The sequence below is a fragment of the Leptosomus discolor genome, chromosome 2 (assembly GCF_034619465.1).
Source record: "Leptosomus discolor isolate bLepDis1 chromosome 2, bLepDis1.hap2, whole genome shotgun sequence".
Classification (NCBI taxonomy): domain Eukaryota; kingdom Metazoa; phylum Chordata; class Aves; order Leptosomiformes; family Leptosomidae; genus Leptosomus; species Leptosomus discolor.
Genome location: NC_141392.1, coordinates 90,317,332 through 90,345,111, shown reverse-complemented (window position 1 = coordinate 90,345,111; position 27,780 = coordinate 90,317,332). Strand labels below are relative to the sequence as shown.

The 27,780-nt window shown below is 43.5% G+C and overlaps 1 protein-coding gene across 2 annotated transcripts in view; it reads left to right on the top strand.

Annotated features, from left to right (window-relative positions):
* The window catches only part of BCKDHB (branched chain keto acid dehydrogenase E1 subunit beta), a 131,181-nt gene extending 126,117 nt beyond the window's left edge, over positions 1–5,064 (top strand). For both annotated transcript variants that reach the window (XM_086461439.1, XM_086461440.1), the window contains one exon: positions 4,924–5,064. In XM_086461439.1, the coding sequence (XP_086317565.1) occupies positions 4,924–5,064 (141 nt within the window). The remainder of the gene's footprint in view (positions 1–4,923) is intronic.
* Positions 5,065–27,780: the final 22,716 nt, after the last annotated feature.

The window sequence follows — 27,780 nt, the reverse complement described above, 5'->3', positions numbered from 1 at the left end:
TATAGTTATAAGCAAAGACCTTGGTCCCACAAAAGACTGGCTGCATGCCTAAATGTATCCAAAGCATGGCTGGTAAAGTAGTAGTATCTTCTATCAAACCACCATACATATTTGTTAAAAAACCAGAAGGACACGGTTCCTCTAAGTCGTCTTATTAAGATGTTTCCTTTACCTTGCTTTCTCTGACTAATTATGTGTGAAATGTGTAGATTTGTGAATTTTATTTTATTTTTAGAACCAAAATCTTAGCATATGGCAGGAGCATCAGTGCGGTTCTGTGACTAAATCTAGCTATCCTACTGTGAGCGTGATGAAAGTAATTAAAATATTAGCTTTATTACGTTTTGAATGAGTACCATGATGCCAAGGTCAAGTGTTTGCCAAGCTCTTAGCAAGATCAAGACTTTTGTCTCTTTACAATACTTCTGCATTGTAAAAGTGCAGTTTCTTGATTGTTTGCAATTAGGTATGGCCCATAAGGTAAAAAAATACATTTTAAGATGATCTTACAGTGGGAGGAGTGGACTAGATGGTCTTTGGTGGTCTTTTCCAACCCAAGCCGTTCTGTGATTTTGTGATGGTACTCTAAAAACTGTAAGCAGTTCATTCAGTGTATTGTACAATTTTTATTAGTTTGCTAGAAAAATTACTTTTTCCATGATAAACTATTGCAATTTGAAATTCTGTGTGATACTATTACGGTGAGAGCCACTTGGGTGTGAATCTTTGTGAAACCAGGTTGACTTCAGTCAGATAATGTGTAAACAGAGAATTTCCCTCATGGATTTGACAGGTGGCTTGGGTCTGTTTTTTCTGCCTCTGAAGTATTTTACTCATACACTGCAATAACTTAGCTAAAAATCTGCAAACCCACACCCTTACCTCCAGAAAAGTAAGAGAAAGAGTTGTGTTTGTCCACATATACACAGAGAATAGCTCAGACTTAAGAGTTCTTCCACCTTTATTGGGTTGTCATTCTTGGATGGTGTCTGACAATGCAACACTGCCCATCGCAGCTTCACTGTCGTGACTTCCTCACTGAGGCAAGGGAATCCACATGACTCTGGAAGCTGTACAAGTTTCAAACCAATAGTATACTCAACCTGAAAGCAACTGCTGAGTTTTAAAACCAGAAAAGGGGTGCTTGCAACAGCTGTTTTGGGTTCTTCATGAAGGAAAAAAAAAAATTAAGTGGAGTTTTGGAAAAGTCTTATGACTTAATTTTTATTTTGAATTAAATATAATAGCAATAGGATTAATAAATGTGCATGCTTGCAACTATTCTATATGGTTTGGGTTTACCAACTGAGATTTATATTTACAGCCAAGCCTGCGGGCTCATTCAGGGGAATGAAGCACCCCGGCTGCCAGTCGTGACTAGCATTTCTCTGTCTGCTGCTTGGGCTGCTGAAGGTGCAGTGCTGCACTCTGCACAGATGCCAAATGTATGCGGAATATTGCAGTAAAAATTTTCAGTGAAACTAATGAAATTTCTCTCCAAGCTTAATTTGGGATGAGCTGTTACCACAGAGCTGGTTATGATATAAACCAAAGGTCTCTACTAGGTAGTGGTCCTGTGTCAGGTACTCTGAAACAGCATTGCAGGAGTGGAAGGCTGTGAGTCTAGAAAACATTTGTATGTTTTGGTATAATGCAATCTCACAGATGATCTGGGCAGTCAATTTAGGGATGCTCTGAAAGCTATTGCTTTGTCTTATTGGGCAATCACAACATGGGAACCAAGGATTGATTAGTATCACTGGGTAGCCAGTGTAACTCCAGTCTTCAAGAAGGGCAAGAAGGAGGACCTGGGAAACTACTGGCCAGTCAGCCTCACCTCCATTCCTGGGAAAGTGATAGGACAGCTCATTCTGGCTGTTATCTCCAAGCACATGAAGGAAGAGAAGATTATCAGGAGTAGTCGGCATGGATTCACTAAGAGGAAATCATGCTTGACCAATCTGACAGCCTTCTATGATAAAATGACTGGCTGGGTGGATGAGGAGAGGGCAGTGGATGTGATCTACCTTGACCTTAGTAAGGCCTTTGACACTGTCTCCCATCACATGCTTATAGGTAATCTGAAGAAGTGTGGGATAGACAAGTGGACAGTGAGTTGGTTTGAGAACTGGCTGAAGGACGGAGCTCAGAGGGTTGTGATCAGTGGTGCTGAGTCTAGATGGAGGCTTGTAACTAGTGATGTTCCCCAGGGGTCAGAATTAAGGCCTGTCTTATTCAATATATTCATCAATGACCTAGATGAAGGGACAGAGTGCACCCTCAGCAAGTTTGCTGATGATACAAAGCTGAGAGGAGTGGTAGATACGCCAAAAGGCTGTGCTGCCATTCAGCGAGATCTGGACAGGCTGGAAAGCTGGGCGAAGAGGAACCAAATGAAGTTTAACAGGGACAAGTGTAGGGTCCTGCACCTGGAGAGGAATAACCCTACGCACCAGAACAGGCCAGGGGTTGACCTGCTGGAGAGCAGCTCTGGGGAGAATGGGAGTTCTGGTGGACGGCAAGTTGACCATGAGCCAGCAATGTGGCCAAGAAGGCCAACAGCATCGTGGGGTGCATTAAGAAGAATGTGGCCAGCAAGTTGAGAGAGGTCATCCTCCCCCTCTACTCTGCCCTGGTGAGGCCCCATCTGGGGGGAAGTGTGTCCAGTTCTGGGCCCCCCAGTTCAAGAAGGACAGGGAGCTACTGGAGAGAGTCCAGCAGAGGGCTATGAGAAAGGCTGAGAGGCCTGGGGCTCTTTAGCCTGGGGAAGAGAAGACTGAGAGGGGATCTTATCAACGCTTCTAAATATCTAAAGGGTGGGTGTCAAGAGGATGTGGCCAGGCTCTTTTCAGTGGTGCCCAGTGACAGGACAAGGGGCAACGGGCACAAACTGGAGCATAGGAAGTTACATCTGAACATGAGGAAAAACTTCTTTACTCTGAGTGTGGCAGAGCACTGGGACAGGCTGCCCATGGATGTTGTGGAGTCTCCTTCTCTGGAGATATTCAAACCCCATCTGGATGCATTCCTGTGTGATCTACTCTAGGCTAACCTGCTTTAGCAGGGGGGTTGGACCAGATGATTTCCAGAGGGCCCTTCCAACTCTTACCATTCTGTGATCAAAAATGTCCTTGCCAGCACATTGGGGTAGGACATCATGATGTACCTCATGGACAGGCAAAGGATTTAATACACTCTACTTCCCAGCATTTTGTATTGATGTGAATCGATTGCTATACAAGATAAGTGCCTGAAAATGGAGCTCAAAAAATCTTTATACTATGTGCATGTATTTTTACCTCAGACCTATTCAGACCCTGAAGTTTTCTATGTGAATAGTTCACTGTTAAATGTAACACTGTATGCAATCACAGAACCTCTTAGACTTTCTGCTTCTGTCTGTCTTCCAGAAATGTGCCACTTCAGAATGCACCGAAGTGGTAGCTGGAGCGGAAGGTTATAATCTCAGTGTGTTATGAGTACCTTCTGTGCTGCCAAATGTTGTGATGTATAGAAAGCACAGTTAAGTTAGAGTTAGTCTGCCATGGACTGCAAGGCACTTGCATTCAAATCAGTTCATCAGTCTGAGAAAATACTTAGCACTTTTCTGCAGAAAAGCATAGCTCTTTGACTGTTTTCCTTGTGGGCTTGGTGGAAAAGGATTGGTAGATAATCCTTCACCTTCCATTTTGCTGAGCCAAGTACTGGGGAAGTTGGCCTGGATGTCTCAGTTGCTGCAGTCCATAAAGGAGAGGCCAGGAGGAGACACGTTGTGTCTGTTCGTTTGTCTGCTCTGGAAAGCATATACATATGCTAAAGATACGGATATTAGATTAATACACTCTACTTCCCAGCATTGGATAGGTCAGATATTAGGACAAAATTGTCTGCTGAAAGAGTGGTCAGACATTGGAACAGGCTGCCCTGGGAGATGGTGGAGTCATCATCCCTGGAGGTGTTAAAAAAACGTGTAGATGCGGCACTTCAAGACATGGTTTAGTGGGCATGGTGGTGTTGGGTTGATGGTTGGACTTGATGATCTTAGAGGTCTTTTCCAACTTTAATGAATCTATGTTTCTATATGGGGAGAAAGGGAGCTTATATTAGCAGCAACATCAGTTTGACCTAGCAAAATTATTTCTGCGTCTACTTCTTGCAGCTTTTCATGGTCCATGCTTTCACTCTGGTACTTGAGAGTAGGAAGGTTGAATCCTCACTGTTTATTTGGTTATTAAAGCTGGTAACCTTACATATATTTCCACAGGTTACTTTCAGATTAATATGGTGTGTTTATAATATTTTGTGTCCTACTAGGTCAAGTAATGAAACTCTCACAGTTGTTGCCAAATTTAATCACAGAATAGAACACAAGTTGTGGGGTTTTGTCTGGAGCATGGATTTAACTCAAGGATTGGAGATACACAAATCTGCTTGGGTTCAAATTCATAATTTCTGTACCTACTTAATGCTTCGCAGACAGAGTCTTAATAATCTAAGGGGTCAAAGAAGTTTGAATATGATGTTCATGTATTCAACAAATAATACACACTCTTAGATTATCTAATTCTTCTATATGTTTAAAAGTGGTACAGAAAAAAACCTCTTACTCCTTTGTTCCTAAAATATTTGTTTCTTGGCAGCATTTGTCTGGATGTATAGCAGATGAACTAAATATAACCTGCCTATGATTTGATGCAGTACACATGTACAAAATGAAAATAACATGAATACAAGTTGTTATTTTAATGTGGACCTTTGAGCAAAAGGAAGCCCTGTTCTGGTCTGGACTACTTATGCTGTAATATAAATAGAAGGTTTGAGTTTTCAGGACTGTCAGACAAGGTTCATTCAACCTCAATTTGTGATGCAAGACTCCTGAAAATAGTGTGCTCACTAACATTTATTCTGTATTTCTGTTAACAGGAGGAATGCTTTTTGAATTTAGAAGCTCCTATTTCAAGAGTATGTGGCTATGACACTCCTTTCCCTCACATCTTTGAACCTTTCTACATCCCAGACAAATGGAAATGCTATGATGCTCTTCGAAAAATGATTAACTACTGAGCAGTAGTGCAGGTGAGAAATAATGTCTTACACTGACAGTTTACCTGTAAGGATTCTGATAGAGTGATTGCAAGATTTGGGGCTAAAGCATTACTCCTTTATTTAGTTATTTATTTATAACAAGAAGTACCTCTTATGGCTTTGGGCCTTCAGTCTTAAAGGCATCTGAATATTTTAAGTAGTGCCATTGCAGTCAGTGTTTAAAATCAATTACCTTGCTTAGTCAATCTGAAAGTTAAATGTCTTGTCTCCTGAGAAGTGAAAAGAAGTAAAGTGAAAGGTGCAAAGAATAGTAACGCACATAATGTATTTTCAACTACGTTAGAAGACTTAGAATTATTTCATAGGCAAACCATAGTGTTAAATTTTATAATTTTTCACTCTTCAGGGTGGCCTGTAATCCTATGAATTACTGATAAGGCACAATTTACAACGAATATAAGCACTGCGTTGCAAACATAGACAAAGCATTGAAAATACATGAAGTATCTGTAGTATCTTACAGTTCAAATACAATTGTAAGGCTTATATTTAATATTTATTCTAAAAATATTTTTTTCTTTATAATCTTTTGTATAATTTGGTCATGCTTGAAGATTTCTGCAGAGCCCTTCAGGCACCAAGGCTATTCCATGGCTATTAACATCTTTTGTCTTTGTTTTATTCTAATATAATACTACCTAGCATTAGACTATGCAGTGGCCAGCCGGGACTTAGTATTTTGCGTTGCTGTGGGAGAACTTCTGGTGTTTAATGACTGAAGTTTAATAATTAGGAAATGTGTCAATGCATTGTATTCTTCTCTTCCTTTAATTAAGTGAAGCAAGTAGCCTAGTTTTTGAGATTGAGTCTTGATGGGTCTTGTACATCTGATCTGAAAAGGAAAGAAGAAAACGACAGGCCTGTTTTCCTTTAGAATAAGGAGATCCTGTAATAAGCAGTCAGGGGATTTTTAGCTGTTGACACCGAAGATGGGAGGGCCAAGGTGCAACGCCCTCTTGTGTCCATTTTACCTATACGTTAAGATGTGAATTAAATTTAGGGCCAGGGACAGAAGGTTGTTAGTAGCTTAGTGTTAATCTCGTTTATATGCATACTTACTTTCAGACGACTTTTTGCATTTCACCCTCCCAGTAGCTGATCCTGGAGTGCCCGTATGTGAAATGGAAATGCTACCAGTGAGGCAGTGTCTGAAAAATAATGTAGTTCCACTTACAATGTTTCTCCAAAATCACCTGTTATTGACATACCAGAGCATTCACTTAGGATTAAAACTGAAGAATGTTGTGATCTTTTTTGTAGAGTATGTGATAAACGCTTTCTTTTTTGTGACAGTTGTCTTGTCTTTGCTCTTTATCCGAGTTGAAGTAAACTTACTAAACACTTACTTTCTTCTTTGTTTGGCTTCTCTGTAATAAAGTCAGCGAAGCTTTCCTAAAGAGAATGCATTGTATCTGCTCTTTGAGGTGAGCTACAAGGCTATGCTACGTAGCTTCTAATCTGTTCCTTTCCAAAAGAAACTGGAGGACAAAATATTCTTACCTCTATGTAAGGAAAGGGAGACAAACTGAGGACATTTGGTGGTTCAGAGACTTAGTTTAACCCCCATTCCTCCACAGGATGGTTAAGTGAGGGAGTTATGAAGAGAAAAAAGTGGGTTCTGAGATGGCATTGAATTTGCACGCAATCCAGTTTCCACACTGGAAGTCCACACTAAACCTTTCTGTGAAGGTAATATGGACTAAAATGTGGAAAAGTCATCTGCATTCATATTTGCATTTCTTCTGTGGGCTGCACCACACACAAATATCCGAGGAGGTTATTGGCCAGCTGAAAATATGGATTTAGCTTATTAGGGGCTGTCTGGAAAACAGTGTAAAGACTCAGAAAACTCTTCTTTATGGTTTGTCTAAGAAAGCATCCGGATGGTGGGGCCCATAACACCACATCTTTTGGTTGGTGTGACTAGATATTAGTGTTACAGAATGAGCTGCTCAAAGGTTTTTCTAAGAGAGAATCTTAATGTGCCTTGTTGTAAGGCAATTTCAGGGGGCTCTTCACTTATTTTTAGGTGTGCTATAGTCAGTAGTTGGTCTCACATGCTTGACACAGAAGTTGTAGTAGATCTGCTTGCCATCTACTCCACAGAGTTTGCACATAAGGTAGTGCACTTATGATTCTGAGAAATGGAAGAATTGCTTTACGTTTTCTTCTTTTTGTACTCAGTGTAACATTTATTAGTGAGGTTACTTGCCATCGGTCTGGACCGATGAGGTTAATGTGTTCCAAACCACCTCACATGTAGCGAGACAGGGTTGTCTTTTCTAAGTTAGTTTGTGTGTATTTGAGCACAGCCATAGTCTTCTAGAAAAGTTGGGTCCCTTCTTGTCCTACTGCTAGAGAGAGACTTCCCCGTGGTGAAGAGAGATGTAGTGTTGGTTTTTGACTTACAGAAATGACCAAGCTGGCTAAGTTGTTGCTTGGCTTACAGTTCAAGTCATTTCTGTTAGATACGACCTGGTGGCATGGCTGGCTACCTTCTTCTTTTCCCCTCTCAATTGACCACTTACTAGAAATTGGTTCATCTGTTGCTTTCAGGTCCTACGTGAAACCTGGAAACAGGTTCTATATTAAAGCATGGAGATGCTAACTCCAAACTTATTTTTACCAGTTAAAGTATGCTTTTCTTTAAGTTATTCGTGTGTCAGAATCTTTCTGTCCTTATTCACGCAAGTAAGCGTTTCTTACTTAACAAAGAATAAATCTGCATCTTCTTTAAAAAACAAACAAACAAAACCCTCCCAGAATTATGTTTGGCTGTGTGTACAAATGTACCTCATAACTAGAGAGGCTCCTCTCAGGTACCTGAATTAACCTACTACTTTGTGTCTGAGGCTAGTGCAGAGTTTCAAGATGGATGCTACAGTCAATCATTTCTAAACTTAGCCTTGTTATCTTAATGTACATTTGGTTTTATTCAACCTGTGTTGACAGTGTCTCACACATGCATAGTTGCTTATCTTGAGATTGACAGTACAGATGGTTTTTGTGCCGAAAGACAGCATTTGACAATGCGTACTATATACCTCAACAATGAGACAGGCAAGAGCAAAATCTGTATCTTTCAGCAGCTTCTTAGTTATTAAAATTTATGGATATATTAGCTGTAAGAGAAATAGCTTCCAGGTAGGCAGCTGTGATCCAGATAACTCTTTGTAGTTGGAAAAAAGATAAAGAGAAAAGCAACAGTGAAATTAGGATGGATATACATTTCCTGGATAGATGGAATGGTGTCTGGCTGTTCATTTGGAGAGGGAAAAAAAAAAAAGAAAAAGAAAAGAAGAAACAGAAGAAAACAGCGACAAATTTTGTAAAATATACCCTTGTGATACACAAATGTATTGAGGGGTGGCTGTAAAGTAGAAATGGCAAGTAGCCAAGTGCTTTTCTGTTACCTTCTGCAGCTTTTTCTACCACATTTGCATATTCTGTTTTCTTATCAAATTCTGGATTTTAAAGCTGTTCCTGCCAGGTGACAGTTTACCTCCATGAGAGTGTTTGTGTGTATGTAGAGACACCATTACTGTTACGAATTTAGTCTCTAAAAATACAAAGTTATCACACTGAACTTCATAATGGAACTAGTTTATGGAAGGTTTAATCTTGGTGCTTAAAGGTTAGGCAATGTTAGGGGATGATGGGGAGTTGATTTAAATTTATTTTTCTTTCCAAGCATATATTTGAAGTTGTATTGCAACATCCAGTACAGTTTGCTCAGAAACCATGCTCCACTTGGAAGAGACTTGCAAATGACAGCAATGCTTTCCCTTTCTCAACTGGTAAATTGTTCTGGGAAACAGAAGGGGACCTGGTAGATACTTCAGTTGGTAACTGTCTATTCTTTGCCCTCCTCGTTATTAGGCAGGGCTTCATCCAGGTTAACTTGGGGCACAGGGAAAATATAATTCCTCTCCCTCTTTGGTAAATAAAATATGAAAGACTACGCAAGATCATTTCTTTTTAACTTGAGATTAATTTGAGATTAACAACCAGGTGTTTTTCAACACAGAATCCTGAATGTGTCAGACTAGACTGCCTGCCTTTTATAAAATGCCGTCTGTATCTCACTAGAATAAACAGCCTCCAGAGGCTTGAGTAGGACTCAGCATTACTGGTTTATAATGTTTTCCTGCTGGATGGCAAAAATCATGCAAATGGCCAGTGAATCATGTCTTATTCACAACCAGTGAGTAGTCCAAATACAAGATAACAGTCTACCAGTTATGAATTAGTCTGTTAGTATGACCGCTGCAAGTCTGTACTTGCATTCAAACCTTGCTGAGCATTCATGCAAGGTCAGGAATAATGAAATTATCTTTAAAAACCTATAAATAGGAAGGGTATTGACTGTAGTTTTTTTACAAGACCACTCTTCACTGTAATAGTAGATGGCTAGTATATCTAGTAGAGCTTTAAAAAAACAACACAACACTGCTTAAAATGCTAGAGTGGGATGGCAGACACTTCATAAATTTTTTGCATAAATGCTGGTAATTAGTGTTGTCTTGACACTAGATATCTGTTGCAGCATTTCTAATTTCTACTTATCTACCTTGGCAGCTTGGAAAATTCGATACAGTTTTTAATACGTAATGAGTGTTTTGTCATAGTTGACACACGTTGAGGTTAAGACGACATTATAAACCTGAAAAGTAAGATTACCATGGAGGGTGCTGTGTGTTTAAATTGTGGATATTACTTTCAGCCTTAAGATTTGTAATTTATTTTGTCATCTTCTTCTGCAGAGATGAGAAGAGCAACAGGGAAATACAGAAGCTGCCTTCAAAACTCTTCCCACTTTACTCAGATCTTTTGGGTTTGGAATTCACACAGCAGACTGTTTTCTCTGAACTCAACTATCCTTAATATTCATCTTGGCTATTCTTCAGACAGTTCAAATCTTCCTTAATTATGAAATCAGTGATGGGCAGGTGATTGCTATAATAAGTAGTTTCAGATGTATTTAGAGATATGCCAGATGTCATATGAATGTTACACATTGCCGTGCTTCACTAGGTTACATCTCTAAACTTCACTGTGTAAATATTAGAAGCAGGATTTTATTCAATAAAACATATTATGCACATGTTGTCTCTCAGTTTTGTTATTGTTTTGGGAAAACTCAAAGAAGTTGTTTGATTGTGGCTGCATTTTCAACAAAATAAACCTTAGACAGCCAGAACAGCTTGTGTGTCTGGTCTGACAGAGACCTCCTTTAACCAGCGGCATTAGCTGTCTTTAAGTCGAGTGGCTTCATGTAAAATGGTCCCAAATACGGAAAACTCCATTTTTCTTGAGAAGGGATGAGAGATTTTTTTTTTGCTTTGTTGCTATAGGTGAGAGGCTCCATTGGTACACGATTGCTGCAATAACTTTGTTTAATTATTTTTCTTCTAGATATGGAATGTGTCTGCTGCTAAATAGTTGTTCAATTTGTCAAGAAAAGGTAACAGTACCCTGACATATTCATGCCAGTGGGGGGAGAAGAGGCAGCACACATACCCTTTTGTGTTGGTGAGGACACAGAAATACAAAATTACCAAAAAGACTCTACTATAAAATTATCCTGAGAGCTTATTTTTCCTGTACTAATATAAAGGGCGCTGAACATCCTTAAGTGCAAAAACTAGTCCGGCCTTTCAGACTGAGAGCATCTCAGCTGGGTGGAGGTTTGCTTGATTTTTAATAATGCCCTTCTTTTCCGTACGACAAGCCAAGGACACGGCAAAGATGTTGCGAAAATTATCCTGTCTTGTCCTACATTCCAGGACTGCTCAAAGGGCAGCAGATCTTCTTCCAGCACGGTAGTTTCAAAGCTTATTATTAAATTCCTTTGGTACCAGGTCTGCTCATTTTTCCACCACCTAAATTAAGTGTGAATTCAGCAGTTCCTGGTCTTTTTAGTTGCTCTCTGTACAAGTCAGCCTCATGCTGCATTGCTGCTTATTATATGGGGGAAGGAGGGGAGGGGTTGGGAAGAGGTATGCCATAGTCAGATAATCACATTTCCGTTATTGTTCAGGGGTATCTTTCAGGGAGAAAGAAGGATACCTTTGTACACAAACCTGCTCAGGGCGGTCCTCAAGGTGACGGCTGAAACATGCCAGGGAGGAAGCTCAGGAGGAGAACTTCGCTCTGCATGTCAGTGGATTCCTGCCCCCTCACCCCCCCCCCCATGCCACTCTGTTACCCGTTCTGATGATCTGGGAGCTTGTTAATCGAGCAGATCCACTGAAATTCAAGGGAAATCTGGCCTTTGGGACAATGTCCTTGATTACGGGTGCCAAAGTGCACACGCGCACATCTCAAAGTGATATGCTTCTCAGGGCTTCTAGGCAGCTCTCATCTCACTCTCCCAAACATCAGGAGCAATCCTTGTAGCGTGGCTCGTTGTTTGTAATGTGAGGCGATGCTTGCCCTTCAGCAGAACTCAATTCAAAAAGCCACGTTCAAAGGACATGTACAGATGGAAGGTGGCTAAATGGTAATCTTTTCAAGTCCTACTACCATTTTGTGTAAGAGTCTGCGTTCATAGCTCATACATATCCTACAGAGTCCCACAACTTGTAATTAAGTTATTTGTTAATGTTTCTAATCAAAATGATGTTATTAGTCTTCTGTCTGTAAGTCTCCTGTAAATGCCATGTATAGAATTTGTTTGTTGTTTTAAATAAGATTGATGCATTATGTATTTTATATTTTTTGTGCTGGATGGAAACGATTTTGATTTTATGAAGAAAAATGTTTTTTACAATTGTTTCTCTCTTTGTAGAGAATCAATAGATATTTTAGTAACTGTCTTCTAAAAATGTACTGTTACTGTATTTCAAAGCAAATAAAATATACAGTTATAGTACTGCCATAATAAAATATGCTTTGGTAATTAATAGACTTAATACTATATACTTTGTATTTGCGGTTTTCATAGAGAAAAGCAGTTTGTAATTTAGTGCAGAGCTTAATTTCAAGTTGCACATATGGAAATACAGAATAATATATTTCTTAATAAAGCTTTAGAAAATATCTGCTCTTAATGTGGACTACTACAGTCTGGTTGAGGGGCAACTTTCATATTTTCAGTGAGTGGTGATGTCTTGTTTTTTGATATTATAAAAAGTGTTCCTTTCTCTTCCTTGTTGGACAGCAGAATATTTTTCCTTGGCAATGACAATTAATATTCTAAAATAAGTGCTGCTCCCAAAAGCCTGCCTAGATGGCAGTATCCACTCACGTAACCTGTGCTCAAGGATAGCAGCTGTTTAAAATGCGTGTTATGGAAAAATGGCATATAGTTCTAAATTGGACAGGAAGGTGTATGCTCTTACATACAAATAGCTGTTTCTCATTAAATTCCTTAACAATCAAATCCAAGGACAAGTCATATTTTCTGGTTTTTAACCACTTAAGCCTCTTAATTACATTAATTAGATTATGCAAAAAATGTGTGCAGGAGTATTCTCAGATTTAACCTGGGCAGTGATTGTTTCACTCTAAGTAACTCCTTCTAAAGCAAAAACCATGTCAGTACTCCTTGCTGATAGTCCAGAAAATTAATCTATCTAGTCATGCTCATTTAACACTAATTGCTGGAAATACTTATGGTATGTAGTTTAATGCTGGATACTGAGATTGAAATTCAAGAAAGATGTGCACAACCTTCATGGGATCCCAGATTTATTAACTGCAGATGAAGACTTGTATACTCTTCTTCCGTCGTCTAGCTCGGTTAAGACTGTATGTAGTGCCATAACAACCTTGTTGTAATAAACAGTGCATCAATTAATAAAAATTGGATTTAAATCATTAGAGGTATTCTCCCTCATGGAAGTGCATGTGTTTATAAGATGATTAGCTGGTAGTACGTTCTCACTGCAGTATCCGGGAGCCTTGACACAATGACCTTCTGCTCCTACAGCCTGATAATCGGTTCTGAGCTCATGAATCTTTTCAGACAGCTCTCTTGCTCCCGTAGCTAAAAAATGGTGTTCCCAGTGCACTGATATATTGCAGCAGCTCTGTTCTAGCCGTGTAACTTCAGAGGCAGCAACTGAAAGGAATCCATTCAGCAAGCTGGCAGAGATTGTTATCACAGCAGCTCACGGGGTTCAGTGAGCATTGTATGTTCATAACAAAATAAGCTGACACAGTCTGTAAGCTCTGCCAGATTTCAGTAGACCCGAAATAAGGATGCAATTCTTTTGTAGCTCTTTTGCTGCTCAGCTGCTCTGCAAGATACGTGTTTGTTAGATATGGGAGACATACATCAGACCTCAGTATAAACAAGATTTTGAGAACTTAATTCGGTTGCTTATACTTTGGCATCGCGTACCATTGAGACACCCTGGGGTATCCTGCATGGTCTTCACGTCTCCAGCTGCTGCTTCCATAGGTTCTGTGTGATATCTGCCAACCCTGTGTGTATCTTGGGTGCCTTAGGGCATCTCAAATGGCACTAGTGGCCTATGTTCAGTCATCTAAATGGAGCCCTTTGTTTTCTGGGGTTTGGATAGCTGATGTCTGACTATTTTTCTGTGAGCTTGCATAAAACGCTAGCACTGAGATTGGTGCATGCTTCGATTTTCAAAATAAATTGCTCAAATCCTCAGTAAGTACATAAGGTGGGATACGTGACATGTTGTGTGTGTGAAAGAAAGGATTGTCTCCTGGGTGGTGGGCTGATGCTGAACTGGGCAGTTAGTTCCTTGAGGTGAATAATTTAGAGTAAAATCCCAGCCTTATAAACGTCCCCTGGCTGCAGTCGGTTGCCATAACTCACGAGGTTTCTGATGAATATCTGAAGATAACGTGGGCAGGACCTGGTTCAAGTTCAGCAAAACCATGAGCAACAGTGGTGTGTTAATGGGAGATGAGGCAGCTGCAGTCCTCTTGCTTCCTGCAGGAGCTGTGTGTAGGATTCAGCTCAGGATTAAGCCACCTAAATTCAAATGTTGATACAGGTGTGTACAGACGAGCAGAGCAGTTGCGCTAGCTAGTAAAATGCCTTTAGGGTAATTCGACTCATTCTGTAGGCTGAAATGACTTCTGACTGCCTTGGTTAAGTTATCTATGCATTGTGCACATGAGATGCTGTAAGATATCCTGCCTGGACTTTGGCTGCTGGTCTTGAAGGGTTTGAATCTCCCATTGGTCCTCAGTCATACCTGCTAGCTCAGGTGTATCCTTCATGCCCTAAGTCTCACTGACCCGGGCATCATTGCTAGATGCTTGTCTGAGCAACAGGATCTAATTCTCCAGTTGCTGTGGCTGTTGTGGGATCACAGCCCAAACGTGGATGTTAGATGCTTAACTTCAGATGAAATTGCTCATTCCATGCTTTTGACAGAAGGGAGAGAGCAGAGAAGCAGCACAGGAAATGTTAGGTGGATGCTGGGGTCATCCACTAACTGTTGCAAGAAGCTGTCTGTTTTGGAGGAATAAAAATAACCCAAATTAGTGTACTACATTACGAGTAGAAACTAGGTCTGTTCTTGCTCATGTAGGTCTGTGGATAACTGTTCTACAACTGACAGTAATGTGGCACCAGTGTTTGAGAAGGACTCCCTGTTGATTCCTGCATCTAATGAATTACTTTTGTATGATAATTGAATCATTCCTGTTTACTAGCACTCCGTTTGCTTGCAGCTGAGTGCTTGCTGGAAACAGAAATTGTCTGAATTTATGAAGCCTGTGGTTGCACTCTTCTTGCAGTATTTGTGAGCTCTACCATGCCTGAGACACTGCTATTTCCAGTTTCATGCAGTCTCAGGCAGTTTTGAGGTAAGTGACCCAGGCTGCAGGCAGATGGTTTCTTTCCAGTCTTTCCACCACAGCCGGCACCCCCCTTAGCCTGGGCGATGAAGCAGTGCAGAGGAGCACATTTGTTCCCCGTTTGGGCAAAGCCTCTCTGGTTAGCTCCCACTATGAATTCGGGCTGCTCATGCCTGACCTGGACTTGTCCTGCCTTTCCAGGGAGAAACCTGGAGGACAAGGGAGACAGTGGAGGTGTAGGGCTGCTCCAGCAGCTGATGGGGGGCCAGTGGGGAGAGCAGTCCCCCCTGCCACCTCCACCGGCACACCTGCGGGTCAGTGAGACCCCACTGTGTACAAACCCGGTTTGCTTGGCTTCCCAGGGCTCTGGCATAAAGCTGTGAGGGTAGTAAAGCTGATACCCCTCCTTCTCCTCTGCTGCCCTGCCGGTTTAGGCTGTGATGAAGACCTTGAGGCAGCCCTTGCCGAGGCTTTGGCTGGGAGGACACCGTGGGTGCACGGAGCAACGCCAGGATCCCGCATGCCTTTGGTTTGGCCTGTGGCGAGGGCAGGAACGCTCGCATGAGCCCTGCCTCTGCCCGAGCTGCGGCAGCAGGACCGCGTGGGCGACGCGGGGACCACGACCTTCCAGGGGCTGCAGAAGCAGCCTGTGCGAGGGCAGGCAATGGCAGCGTGGGCAGCAGCCGGCATGCAGACCCGGCGGTGCCAGCCTCCGGCAGCGGAGTCAGAGCAGTTTGGTGCCCGACAGGCAGGAAATAAGCTGTGACGGAAGACAAATGGAGGAGCCGGCTCACCCCTGCGAGCCAGGGGATGAGGTCTGGCTGGCCGGCCTGGAGCAGCTCATCCAGGCAGTAGGTCTCGGTGGCGGTTGCGCAGAGGGGGCATTGAGAGATGTTGTTCGGTGATAAACTGGGACCCGACGGGCACTGCGTGACTCCAAGCCTGCATGCATTTGCAGTGTAGCACCTCAGCTTTCCAGATGCTTAGGTAGCTCAGCTGTCTCACTCTTTATTTGCTAATCCAGGGGTTTTCAGGAAGGGGCCAACCTAGATATGTTTAAAATTTGGGGCTGGTTTGTGCAGAAGACAGGGGGAAGGTGCCTCCAGCAGGACCCACGGCTGCAATACAGTGCTCTAGTCTTTCCTCTACCACCTAGCCTGGTGCAGGGCAGTACCTCAAGTCAATGCAGAAGACACTTGATAGTTATGTGTCACAAATAAGAGTGTTTCGGGGTAATTATTTATACTGTAAAACCCACAAAGATCAAGCCTGCTGTAACAAAAAAGCTGTAATGCCTACTGTCTTGACCTCAGGGATTTTCAAAGATGCCTCGAGAGAGAGCAGTGAGGCAGTGGAGGAACAAAACGCAGGCTTGTTCAAGTGCAGCTCCAATGGCTTTGTGGCGTCTCATGTTGTAACCCACTGGTCCTGCATTTTATTCACAAAACAGAATTTAACATGGCAAGGAGAGTGTGAGCAGGCTGCCGTTCAAATGTTAACACATGGAGAACAAAATGGACTAGGGACAAGGTCAGAGTAACCATAACTGTTACTCCTTTCAAATAATTTTTTTGTTGTCGCCTCCCTGCCCATCTCTTCAATAAAGTTTTTCCTCTCCCCTTTTGCCAAGGACCTAGCTACTTTTTCAACTACAACTCCTTTAAACTTTTAAAGTGACTTGTGTCTCACTTGCTTATAATAAAACCAAAGTATAGGTTATTGAGCTGTTTCTCATTTGATGTTCATTACACTTGAGTTAGAGGTGGCTGAAGCAAAGGCAAGTGAGTGTTGAACTGCCTTGCAGAGCAGAGGCAGCCTGAAGCCCTTGCCTTCTCCCTCAGTCCTTTGCTTCCCAGCTTTGCCTGATGCCACAACCCACCCGTGGCTTCCCTGGGTTTGGGGAGTCTTTGCTGCCTCAAGGCAGGGGCTGGGGCAGGTGGTGGAGAGGGTACCACAGCAGCTGCTGCTGCTGGACGATGAGGGTGAGAAGACAAAGAGGTGCGAGGTGGGCACTAGCATTTCGTAGCAGGATCATAGCCGTGCCTACCCTCAACCAGTGATCCCAGCTTCCCCAGGCTTAACCTCTAATGCCAGGCCCGGCCCTGGCCCCTCTGGAGAAGGAGCCAGCCTGGCTATCATGGACTGTGCATCTGTTACCTACCTGCAGTGCCCTGCCTAATGCCATCCTGACCCACCCCTCATCATTTGGTCTGGTGCCTCCTACCTCAGGTGGAGGCAGTTTTGATGACTTAGAGCTATTCACTGCTCAGGACCATCAAGAGGCTGAAACACGCACTCAGGCTGTGATAGGGGTGTTGTCATACGCACAGCATGAGCCTTTGTGAGGTGGCGCTTATCTAGTTAGCTTTCAGCAGAGAACCTGTGATTCATCTTGTGTTACGAGCAGTGAAATCACTGAGAGTTATAGTGTCGGCTTCGCTAACGGAGCCCTTAGCTACCATAGTGCTGTGGGTGAAGGGAAGCCCAGCACAAATTTCTCCGAGTTTCTGGTGTTGCTGCACCAGCTCACTCTCCTCAGGTGGATGTTGCCTCTGCTCTTGCAAAGCCATTTTTTTGTGGCAGTGCAGGAACTGCCTGTGTTCAGCCTGCTGTTTTGGGGAGGATGATGTTCATGTTGCTGACATGGTTAAAACGAAGTTGGTGGAGCATAACTGCAAAAGCAAACTGATATTTGCATGTGTCTGTATTTATACACGCTCACTGAAATGAGTGAGGCTGCTCTTGAATAAACCTGGCTCCCTGAGACTGAAGTTTAAAGTATTTTTCCCAACAAGTTTGATTAATTTTATTTTTAAGGACAAACAATCCTAGGGTTTTAGTTTCTTCCTTCCACTGTGTTGGTAACATCTGTCCATATCCATAGAGGAAGCCTTATGGTCCTTCATCTAGGTATGAAATATGGGGCCGTTTTCTAAGCAGGTTCTTTGGATTTATTTACTTATTTTTCAACCAGATGGAATAGTTACATTCAAGTGGGCTTTCTTGTTTTATTACTTATTTATGAAGCTCTGTAATCCTTTCATTAACTCTGGTGCTATGCTGAGAAATCTGCTGGGCAAACCTTGCCACGGTCCCTTGCAATGAGGTGAGTAACGGCTGTGAATATTCCACATTCACTGCCGGGGAACTTAAAGACCTGACACCATATCCAAGGAATAAATCCACAACTATATTGTCCTGTCCTGTATGCCTGGAAGACATCGGCACTTGCCTCCCTGTAACGAGACCTTGGCTGTGCTAACTGAAACAATGACAGGGCTTGTGCAGGACCAGCCACCCCTCAGCACATCCCTCTGGCTCGGGGAGGGTGCCAAGGGCTGTGTGCTGGCAGGAGCACCAGGTCAGAAATGTTCCCATGTGCGTTCATATGTGAATAAGAGGTTCAGGTCTGGGCTGCCACCACCAGCTGAATGTTGTGCTTATTGAGACTGAACCAAATTTCAGCTGCTCTGTGGACATGTTGTGCATCCTTGCCGGCATGCGGCTGTAGGCTCGCTCTCTGCATGGTCCCCGCACACCGAGCCTGTTGGGCAGGGAGGTTTCAGGCTCTCATTCATACATAAACCCTCTTTTCTTTCTAGGGCCACTGAACTGTGTGGGTGGCAACTCTTTTGGCTTCACCAGCCAGTCGTTTCCTCTGCCCACAGTGGAAACCATTAGGTGTCCCTCTGCCCCGAGACAGAGGCTCCTTGCTCTGTAATTTGCCAGCCCCACCATGACGGGAGTAGGCCAAGCCCAGCCATGCGGTACACAGCTCCTGAGGCAACATCCCAAACCGGTGCTCAGCCCTGGAGGCTGCTAATGATGCAGAACTGAATGGTGAGCTCAGTTGGTCTGGTCTGGGGCTATTTATACACTCCTGCCTGGTTTGATCAAAAATTATTGGTAATGGAGATTGCTGGAGTTGGCCCTGTCCGTCTGGTGTAGAAGTGCATGAATTTTAGGCTGGTGGAGCAATAACTACTGGCTGTGTGTTCGTGTGTTATGTATACACTTTGGTAAAGAGATTAAGATACTTGAGTATCTTGGAGAAAAAAAAACAACAACAAAACACTGCTCATACATTTTTAAGAGGCTGTATATAGTACTCTAGCTGCAGCCCATTATCTGAAATGAGATGTTCGGAAACATCTCAGTCAAGAAACAAGAAAGTGACAAAATGTGGTGAAGACTATAAATCACAAACTACAAAGCAAGCCCACATCTTGCAACAAAAGCTGCTTTATTCAGGCAAGGAAGTGCACTTAGGCTTAACTTTAAATAGCATGCATCAGAAAAACTCTCTCAAATTCTATATAATTTGACATAATTAAATGTAGGTACTTCATCCTACTACAATTTACTGCCTTGCCCCTTGTGCCTACAATGTTGATATTCATCATAGATTCGAGCAGGTTATTTCAGTGAAAGCTAACCCACACTTGCAGAGCCCAGATTATAATTATCCTACTCCAAAGTGCCAGTCACGGTTGCCTCTGTTGCCCGTCTGAGTGCCAACAGAGCCAGCCCCAGGCACGGAGGCGGTCACAGCCCAGCGGATGCAGGCGCATGCGGGCAGATCCCCGAGCAAGCTGCCACCTGCCCGGTGCCCCTTTGTCTTCCTTCTGGACTCCTGTTTTCAAGACTGCTCTGTTTTCCTCCTTGTTTTGCTCCTCTTTTCCCTAGCGTAACTGCAGCTCTGCCTTTTGACTGCCGAGGTCTGGGGATGTCATGTTTCTATGAGAAAAACATTGTTTCAGGCAGTGTAAATCGGAGGAGAAAGTCCTGGAAACCTTTTTGTCCTGGCTGTTATCTTCAAACCAGGGAGACCCCAGTGGTGGCAGCTGTGAGATGGACAGATGGATCATGGGGCTGTGTGTCTGGCTTTTCCTGGACTGGAGGACTCTTGGGCTTTGGTGCAGGGCCTCACAGGGCTGGTATGTTAAACGTGGAAATGAACTGGCCATGGGCATGCCACAGGGCCCTCAGTTCTGGCACACACCTGGGAAGAGCTGCTGGCCTGTGAATGAGTGCAAATCTCCCCGGTGGCAGTGGCGGGATGCTCAGGGGTACGGAGGGCTGTGACCGGGGCAGTATCAGCTCGCCCAGAGCGTTGCTGGCACACGGGGAGTGTGTTTGGGGAGGGGTGACATGAATGTGCTGGTGCCTGCAGCAGCTTTTGTTTGCATGGCTGACGGGCAGGGGCTGGCACTGAGCAGGCAGGCAATGTTGTGCTGCAATGCCAAGTGCAGGCAGCAGCCCTGCTCTGCTACGGGGCTGGGAACAAAAGGCCATTACCCAGCCCAAACAGCGGTCTGGGGTTACTTGCTGTTACTGGTATGGTGTTCTGGAAATGTTGTAAGACATGCAATGACCAGGATGAGATCCTTACCTACCTCCACAGCCAGAGGTCCGCTGAAGTGGGAGGCACAGGTGCACCAGGGAACAGCTGAGGAGCTTCTTCTTCAGCGCTGTTAGCCTGATCACCTTACGAACTGCCTCATCACTTGCATTTCTAGTTCAAGTTTACCGTGGTATTGCCAGTAAACATTGTATACTGATATAGGTCTGTATTGTATTTACTCAGCCTCATATATAGTACCAGACTGATTGCATTTTTTGCTGGGATGGAGTCTGCATGTATTACCAAGGTTCAGCTTAATTCCTTTGCTTCCCCTTTCCTTGCTTATTATGTCAGTGTTGGAAGGGAAAAAATGACCAAGAGGCTTCTCCAGTTATTTATGTGGAGAACATCTAGAAATGTGGCCAGGAATGAACTAAATTAATTCTTTGATGTGGACTTGACACCCAGATCTGTGTTTAAAAGAATAAAGTATGTCTAAGTTCTGCTATATCAGCCTGAATCCCCCCCAACCATTTTTTTCACCATCATGTCTTTTTGCTTTTGTAAATGTTTTTTTTGTCCTCTTTCTTTTACTTATGTGAAAAAATACACCTGAGAGAAAAGTGCACAGTTTCTGTCTGTGCCAAATGCCAGAGATTCACTCAGGTAAATGCATTAGAAGAGAGGGATTATGCTTTGGTTTTTTGCTGGGATCTGGTTTTACCTCCAGAAACTTAAGGGAGGGCTTGTAGCAATAGTAGCTGAAAATGCTTTCATGCAGATGTAAGATTTCCAAATTGTCACTGTTTCTTTAACAGAAAATCCTGTTTAAAGAAATCTCTTGATTTATTTTTTTCTTGCCGCTGCCTCTCAGGCTTGTCCACCCTCAACTTGCAGCATAGGTACAGCTAAAGATGACAAAAAATGTGCATGAAAGTGTGATGGGCGTTAGCTTGCATGTTTAGCCATGCCCTAAGCAGCACTGGCCAGGCTTTCAGGGAAGGATTACCATATCCATACATTTCTATTTTTACACCCTGCAGCAAACAAGTTATTACCACTAAAGTAAGAGGAGCTTGCTGAGAAACGAAACTTCAGGCATCGCCTCTTGCACACCAGAGGAAACCAGTGCCATGAGCCCAGCCAAGGGGATTTGCAGCCTGTTGGCTCTGGAAGCAGTGGTGGGGACAGGACAGGATCTGATAAGGATGCTCAATCCAGGGGACCTTGCTCCTTGCTTGGCCCCAAGGGAGACTCAGCCTCCCCTTGGCCCCAGCTGTGGCTCCCAGCATGGGAAGGGTCCCAGTGTGAAAATCAGAGCCACTCCCCTGTTTTCCATGTCCTCAAGGGGTAATGATGGGCCAGCACCTGGACCGAAACCTACTGGCACCTTCAGGGCTTTGCAGAGAGAAATAACTTTTATCAAGCCCTTTGTAAGCTTTCCAATTTGCAGCTAGAACATAGGTCAGTGGTTTCACTGCACAATTCATCTACCAGGACTGAAGTCTCAAGAGCACAACTCAGCTTCCAAAATAATAATCATAATTAAAAAACCCAAAATTTTTCCTGTTGCATGAATATGCCAAAAGATACAGGAAATCCAGGGAAAGATAGATGGATTTTTCGTCTTGGCAGATCCCATAAGATTAAGATATTTGCCGAAAAGCCCTTTTGTGAGCAGTATTTATGCCAAGCATTCCCTTCTGAAGCTCACAAAATATCTGAAAGTATTAAAAAAATCCAAGTTCAGTACCTGTGTGTCTTCCAGTTATAATAAAGTCAGTCATGTGGCAGATATGATTGGACAGATCTTTTGTAGCATTTTGGGGTTGTTTACATATCTGAAGTTTTCTAATTCAGATCCCTGTGCCAGAAACATGTAGCAACCTTTTCACACTGAGATTTTTTTTTGAAGTACTATTTTTCACTGTGTTCTCCCACAATCCCCCTTTGCGTTTTGATACAAACTGAGAAAGGCAATAAATGAAAAGTAAAACCAGTGCTCTGGGTGTGATCCTCACCGCAAATGCTTGCTGAGGTGAGCTGTCCTGTACAAAACATACCAGCTTTTGCTCTTGAGACCTCCTTTGGGCAAAATCACTTTTGTGGAAACGTGGTGCAAGTTAAGAAGAAAACAACAGTTGGTCTCAGAGGGGCATCTTCTGCAGCGGAGAGCACTGTGGCTTGGCCAGGCCAGAGGCACATATGCTATCTGCAATAATAATAACTGGGAATGTCTTGGTTACATGCTTAATTCCAGTGAGATCTCCAACTGGCAAGACAAGCTTGGCTCTATAGGAAGGGCCAGTGGCTATCGATGGGGGTAGATGAGAAGGCTTCAGAGATGGCAGGTTGTGTTTGGAGCAAACATGGATGCTGGCAGAGACTCCAGAAAATGCACTGGAGATCCAGGGACAACCACAAGCCATGCTGCCTTGGCAATGGTCTCCTCATAGTTGTGGTGGCTTGGAGAGAGCCCAGGGAGGGTTCTAGCACCTGGGACATGTCAGAGGAAATAGAAAAACTAAACTGCAACTCTATGTCCATGGTGAATGTGGTGCAAAACCCAATCCCAAAATGAGCAGGTTGGTTTAAGATAATGACAGAAATTGGGCAAGGGTGACGGTGGCAATAGCCCCTTCTTTTTTGGGTGGGCTAAGGGATGCCTCAGGCAGTAGAGCTGGAGTGGTGTCAGCTGATGGCAGGAGCCCTGGATCTGCGGGTGAGCAGACGCCTTGCAGCACCTACTCCTGGCAATGCAGGCAAAGGTGCCAAGCAGCGTCTGATACGGGAAGGAGGCCTGCATAAGTTTTGTTTGCTTTTCACTGGAGGAGAACAGCAGACGCAGCTCAATAAGAGGCAGTAAAGGTCAGTAGTGCTGTGGAATTTTGTTTCCTTGGTGAGCCCGTACTGGTATGGCAATAACAGAAAGGCCAGAGGACAAGCTGAGGTGAGAAGCTGGTGAAAACCCTTCAACAGGTAAAACACTGAAGCAGTGAAGTACCAACACTGTGCTTTCTGGTGGAAGTAAATATGGATGATAAGAGTTAAACCCATTTGCTTTGTCTCATAAAGTTGACAGATTATAAGAGCTGGGAGAACATGCTGGGTTATGGGTGAGGAAACGTCTGAGAGAGCTGGACCACAGCCAGTAAGCTATGGTAGGAAAGCTGGTTAGGTCAGGCCCATGTTGAAGTGGAAAGCTGGCAGGGTCCTGCAGCCAACACAGGTCCAAAGAATGTTTGGGAAGAGAGGTCATGGATGACCAAGAGCATTGTGTCAACAAAATACTGACAAAGATCTAAATAAGCTGAAGATCAGCTGAGAAGAAGTAGGTGAAAGGGCCAACAACTGCGGTTTTGGAAGAAACATCTGCTGGGTTTATGAGTCAGGGAGACCAAAACCAGATAGGAACAAGAACTGGGCAGTCACAGTTACAGCCTGCTGGATCTAAGGATGAACAACTAATTTATTTTGCATGTATTGTATTGTTGATTTCCTCCATATTTGAATTTAAAAAATAGGGCTTTTTACACCCAGAAAAATGAGTAATGCTTGTGAGCTTAATTCAGATCATTTGTGTCACTGCTTCCGTGAATGTGGTGGCCAGCAATTTCAAGCATACATGGGAACCCTGGGCTGTTCCCTTGCTTTCATTTCATCTGTTTACTACGCTTATGGGGAGACACTGGAAGTGGTGATGAGCATTTCATAACCAGGTTGCTTTTTCTGGATCCCATTGCATTGCAGCTCCAGCTACTGTCCTTTCCCATGAAGCCGCTGGCTCCTGCATGCTGTGGTGCAGAGCTTTGTGTCCCAGGGCAATAGCTGGAGAGGTGACAGCTGTCACGCACTCGTGGCCAGATGTGTGTGCATGGCTGTATCTGTAACAGAATAGGATGTCGCAAGTTATATACTGCAGTTTTTATGATGTGCTTGGAACCTGTTTGAGGACAAGCCTTTTCTGTCACATTCCTGAGAGTTTGGGGAAAGATTTCTGAGAGCCTTTTATGGGGTGTTACTGAAGGCCACCATGACACAATAATTTAAGTACGTGACACTGTTTCTCAGTCACAGCCGCATGGTGCTTGGTGGATGGGGACGCCAGCATGACTGATGGATCTGGTGTTATCCATTGCTCCTGCTGTTCATTAACTTAAAGGGGACTGGTCTCTGATGTGCTAGAGTTTTCCTCCTGTTTGTGTACATAGTGGCATAACACATCTTGTGATTGTCATTTCTAATAACAGCAACAACCATGGTAAGCCTACGGTACACACAGGAAGACCAGTGGAAGAAGAAACAGTAATGGTAATCTACCCAGGCTCAGTTTCTACAGGTCTAGTTGACAAATTCAGGATTTCCCCCAGCAGACGGAACAGAAAGTCTCATCAAAACATCTTTTACCTATAGGAAAAGGGTGGATCTGTTTTCATCTTGAATGAAACTTTTGACACCGTCAGTTGTGAGACGTTCCTAGATATGGCACTTTGGGACATGATTTATTGGGCATGGTGGTATTAGGTCAACGGTTGGACTTGATGATCTCAAAAGTCTCTTCCAACCTAATGATTCTATGAAATATAAAGCACATGGCTCCTTTGCAGGTCATTTCTAATAGTTCAGCTGAACAGAAGTTTCGCTTTTCACTAGAAAAGGTGTTTTCCTTTTCAATTGTCATTCGAAAGCAATGCTAGGAATGTGGTCGAGAAGTGCTATGACATAAAACTTGGACTGACTTCAAAGTAAGTTCTAAATGTGTTTTCTGCGTAACCATCTTTGCTTAGACCTAGACCTTTTTTTTCCAAAACACTGATGGCAGCTCAGAGACCACAATACATCTCTTCACAAATGCAGTAAGCTCCTGGACCACGACTTCCCAGAGTCTGTCCAGTCACTTCCTTGTGCAAATCCCATCTAAGATGCCTGTAGCTTATCAAAGAGCTCCATTTTGGTTACGTCTTCATAATAATGCAAGAGCACAGGATGTATCTCTCTCCAAGCACACTCATTCTTCTCCATATCAAAGACACTTGTTCTCTTGTTCAGATCAAAGACACTTCTCAGTGTTAGAAGTTTCTTACATGAAGAACTAAGCTGAACAACTACAGTGCGCTTGCTTGATACCTCTATCAAACCGTACCTCAGTATATTAATCACTTTTTACTTTGTCCTTCCTCTGCTGTGTTTACTTTTGTTTGTTTTCTTTTAACCCCAGAAACACAGGAAGGCTGACACCGGGCATCTCAGCAGCTTTGGTATTCCTGTTGTAATACAGCCCTTTTCTTAGTTTTTTTAAGGTTCATAAAGCACTTGGGTACGTATTCCAGAAGGTTATGACAGGTGTTTAAAACTGGATTGTGGGCTTCCGTAGAAATTTACATTAATGAAAAAAGAGACTAGCCACCAGCCCATCCAGGTGGATGCAGCAGGTGATGGGGAGTTCCAGAGAGCTGTTTCTTGCTGCACTTGGGTGTATTCATTGGAGTAATTGCCTCTACACTCTAGAAATTCCTCTGAGTGTCAGACCATGTGCACTTCAAAAGCACAAGACTGTCCTTTGCTATTTGCTAGTTCATCAGAAAGCTCTGATAACATTGGTTAAGAAAAAAAAGCAGGTGAGTCTGGCTTTCTTGGCTATCTTATCTCCTTCAGTGGAACCTGCCCAAAACATACAGAGACACTGGTTTCAGCACTGGGGTCCAGTGAATCAGCAAGGCCAAGTGTACATTCCCTCCTAGCACTTTCCTTACCAAGTGAGGACAGGGGAGAGGCGATGGGGTCTCATGGAGCAGCAAAGTAGCTCTGATGTCCCCAAGCCTTCAGAAAATCTTTTGTGCTTTCAAAAGGAAGGGCGTCTGTGAGCAGAAGCCTCAGACTTGGGGGAATCAGGTTTGAGCCTCTTCACTATTTTGGGCTCCTGGCGATAGGCAAGATAGCCAAAAGAAAGGGGGTAGCTTTCACTCCCTTTCCTTCCCATGGACACTTTTCACAAAAGACCCCAGTGGGTAAAATCCCAAAAGTTCATTATGAAGTAGGTGCTGACGATGGGGCTTGCTAAACATACAAGAAGTGAGGTGTGAGGCAGGCTGGACTCTTTGCCCCTCTCAAGCAATCAGAGCAACGGAGCCCAGCTGCAGAGAAAATGTGGGTTAAAAGATCTAATCAAGTTTTAAGATGAAGACAGACAACATCTTCCCAGTAGAGATGGGAAGCATTAGCACCGCTGTGTAAGGCTTTATATATGATTTTGTTTAGAGAACTGTTTCCAGCTCTGGTCAGCTGTGTTTTATTAAAAGATAAACTGGAACAGATGTGGTGAAAGGCTCTAAGGGTGATCAAGGAAATCGGAACTCTGTCTTCCACGTGGAGACTGGGAGTGACTTGTTTCGCTTCACGATATGAAGAAAGCAGGACCTTCATGAAAAAATAATGATGTGAAATCATAGAGAGAGAAGGGAACTATTTAGATTAAATGACAATGCTGATGGTAGAAAAAAATTGGTGATGAAGAAACTTAGGTCAGAAATGAGAAGTTGCCCGGTTGCCCAAGAATGGCATCTGGAAGGAGCTTTCTAACAAAATGGAGCAGTGAGGAGTTGAGATGGCTTCACAAGGACCTCGCTATGTGTACAGAAAGGTTTGTGTGACACTGGGGAGGAGCCTTCACACCCCTCAGATGGCCTTGAACTCTCCCGGTGCGGTGACATGCCTCCTGCTGCCCCATGTGTTGCAATCCCTGTGGGGCACTGGAAGGACAGTTGCTTGTCCCTGTACACCCCTGATCCTCTCCATATACTGAAAAGACCCTGGCCTCGGGCTGTATGTGCTGCCAGGTCCATGTTACATTTCATGGCACTGGGCAACACAATGCCTGAGTCTTTTTGTGGCTCCAGCCTTTGGTTCACCATTTGCTGTAAACTAGAGTGTTACATCTGGGCTGCTTAGCAGAGGTGCTGAGAAGATTAATGCATGAAAGACAGCGAGGTGTTCAGATGCTGCAGTCATGAAGGTCATGTGAGTGCGTAAGACAAGCAGGCTGGGATTTCAGAAGCCTGGAAGAAACTCCGCTGAGAGTCAGTGACTCCTTTATTCCTGTATCGCTGGGGAACTTTTGAAAATTCTTTGCTCTGATGGCAAAGAAAACCCATTTCTTTGCAACTCCTCCTCTGAAAATTCAGTGGGAAGAAAAGAGTAGTGGATGCACTACCTGGCCTGTGGTTAGTATGCACTGAGCAGCTCTCCCAAGTTTCTATATTCCTCTATTGGATACTCCAGACCCTCACTCTGCCCTTCAGCATCCAACCACTTCTGCTTGGATTTTCATTCATCCATGGTCTTGCAGAGCTTCTTGCAGCACACACTGCTTAGAAAGCTGACGCCTGCAAAACAAAGCTAGTTTCTGTCCTCTGCTTTTTAGAAGAGTACATTAAAGCCTCTTCCCAGCTGAGGCTAAAATTATTATCCTTGAGATGTTCCCTCCCTCTGGCTGGAGCTGAGTCCCACAGTAATCAGCTGGTCTAAGTTTGTCTGTACTATTGTAT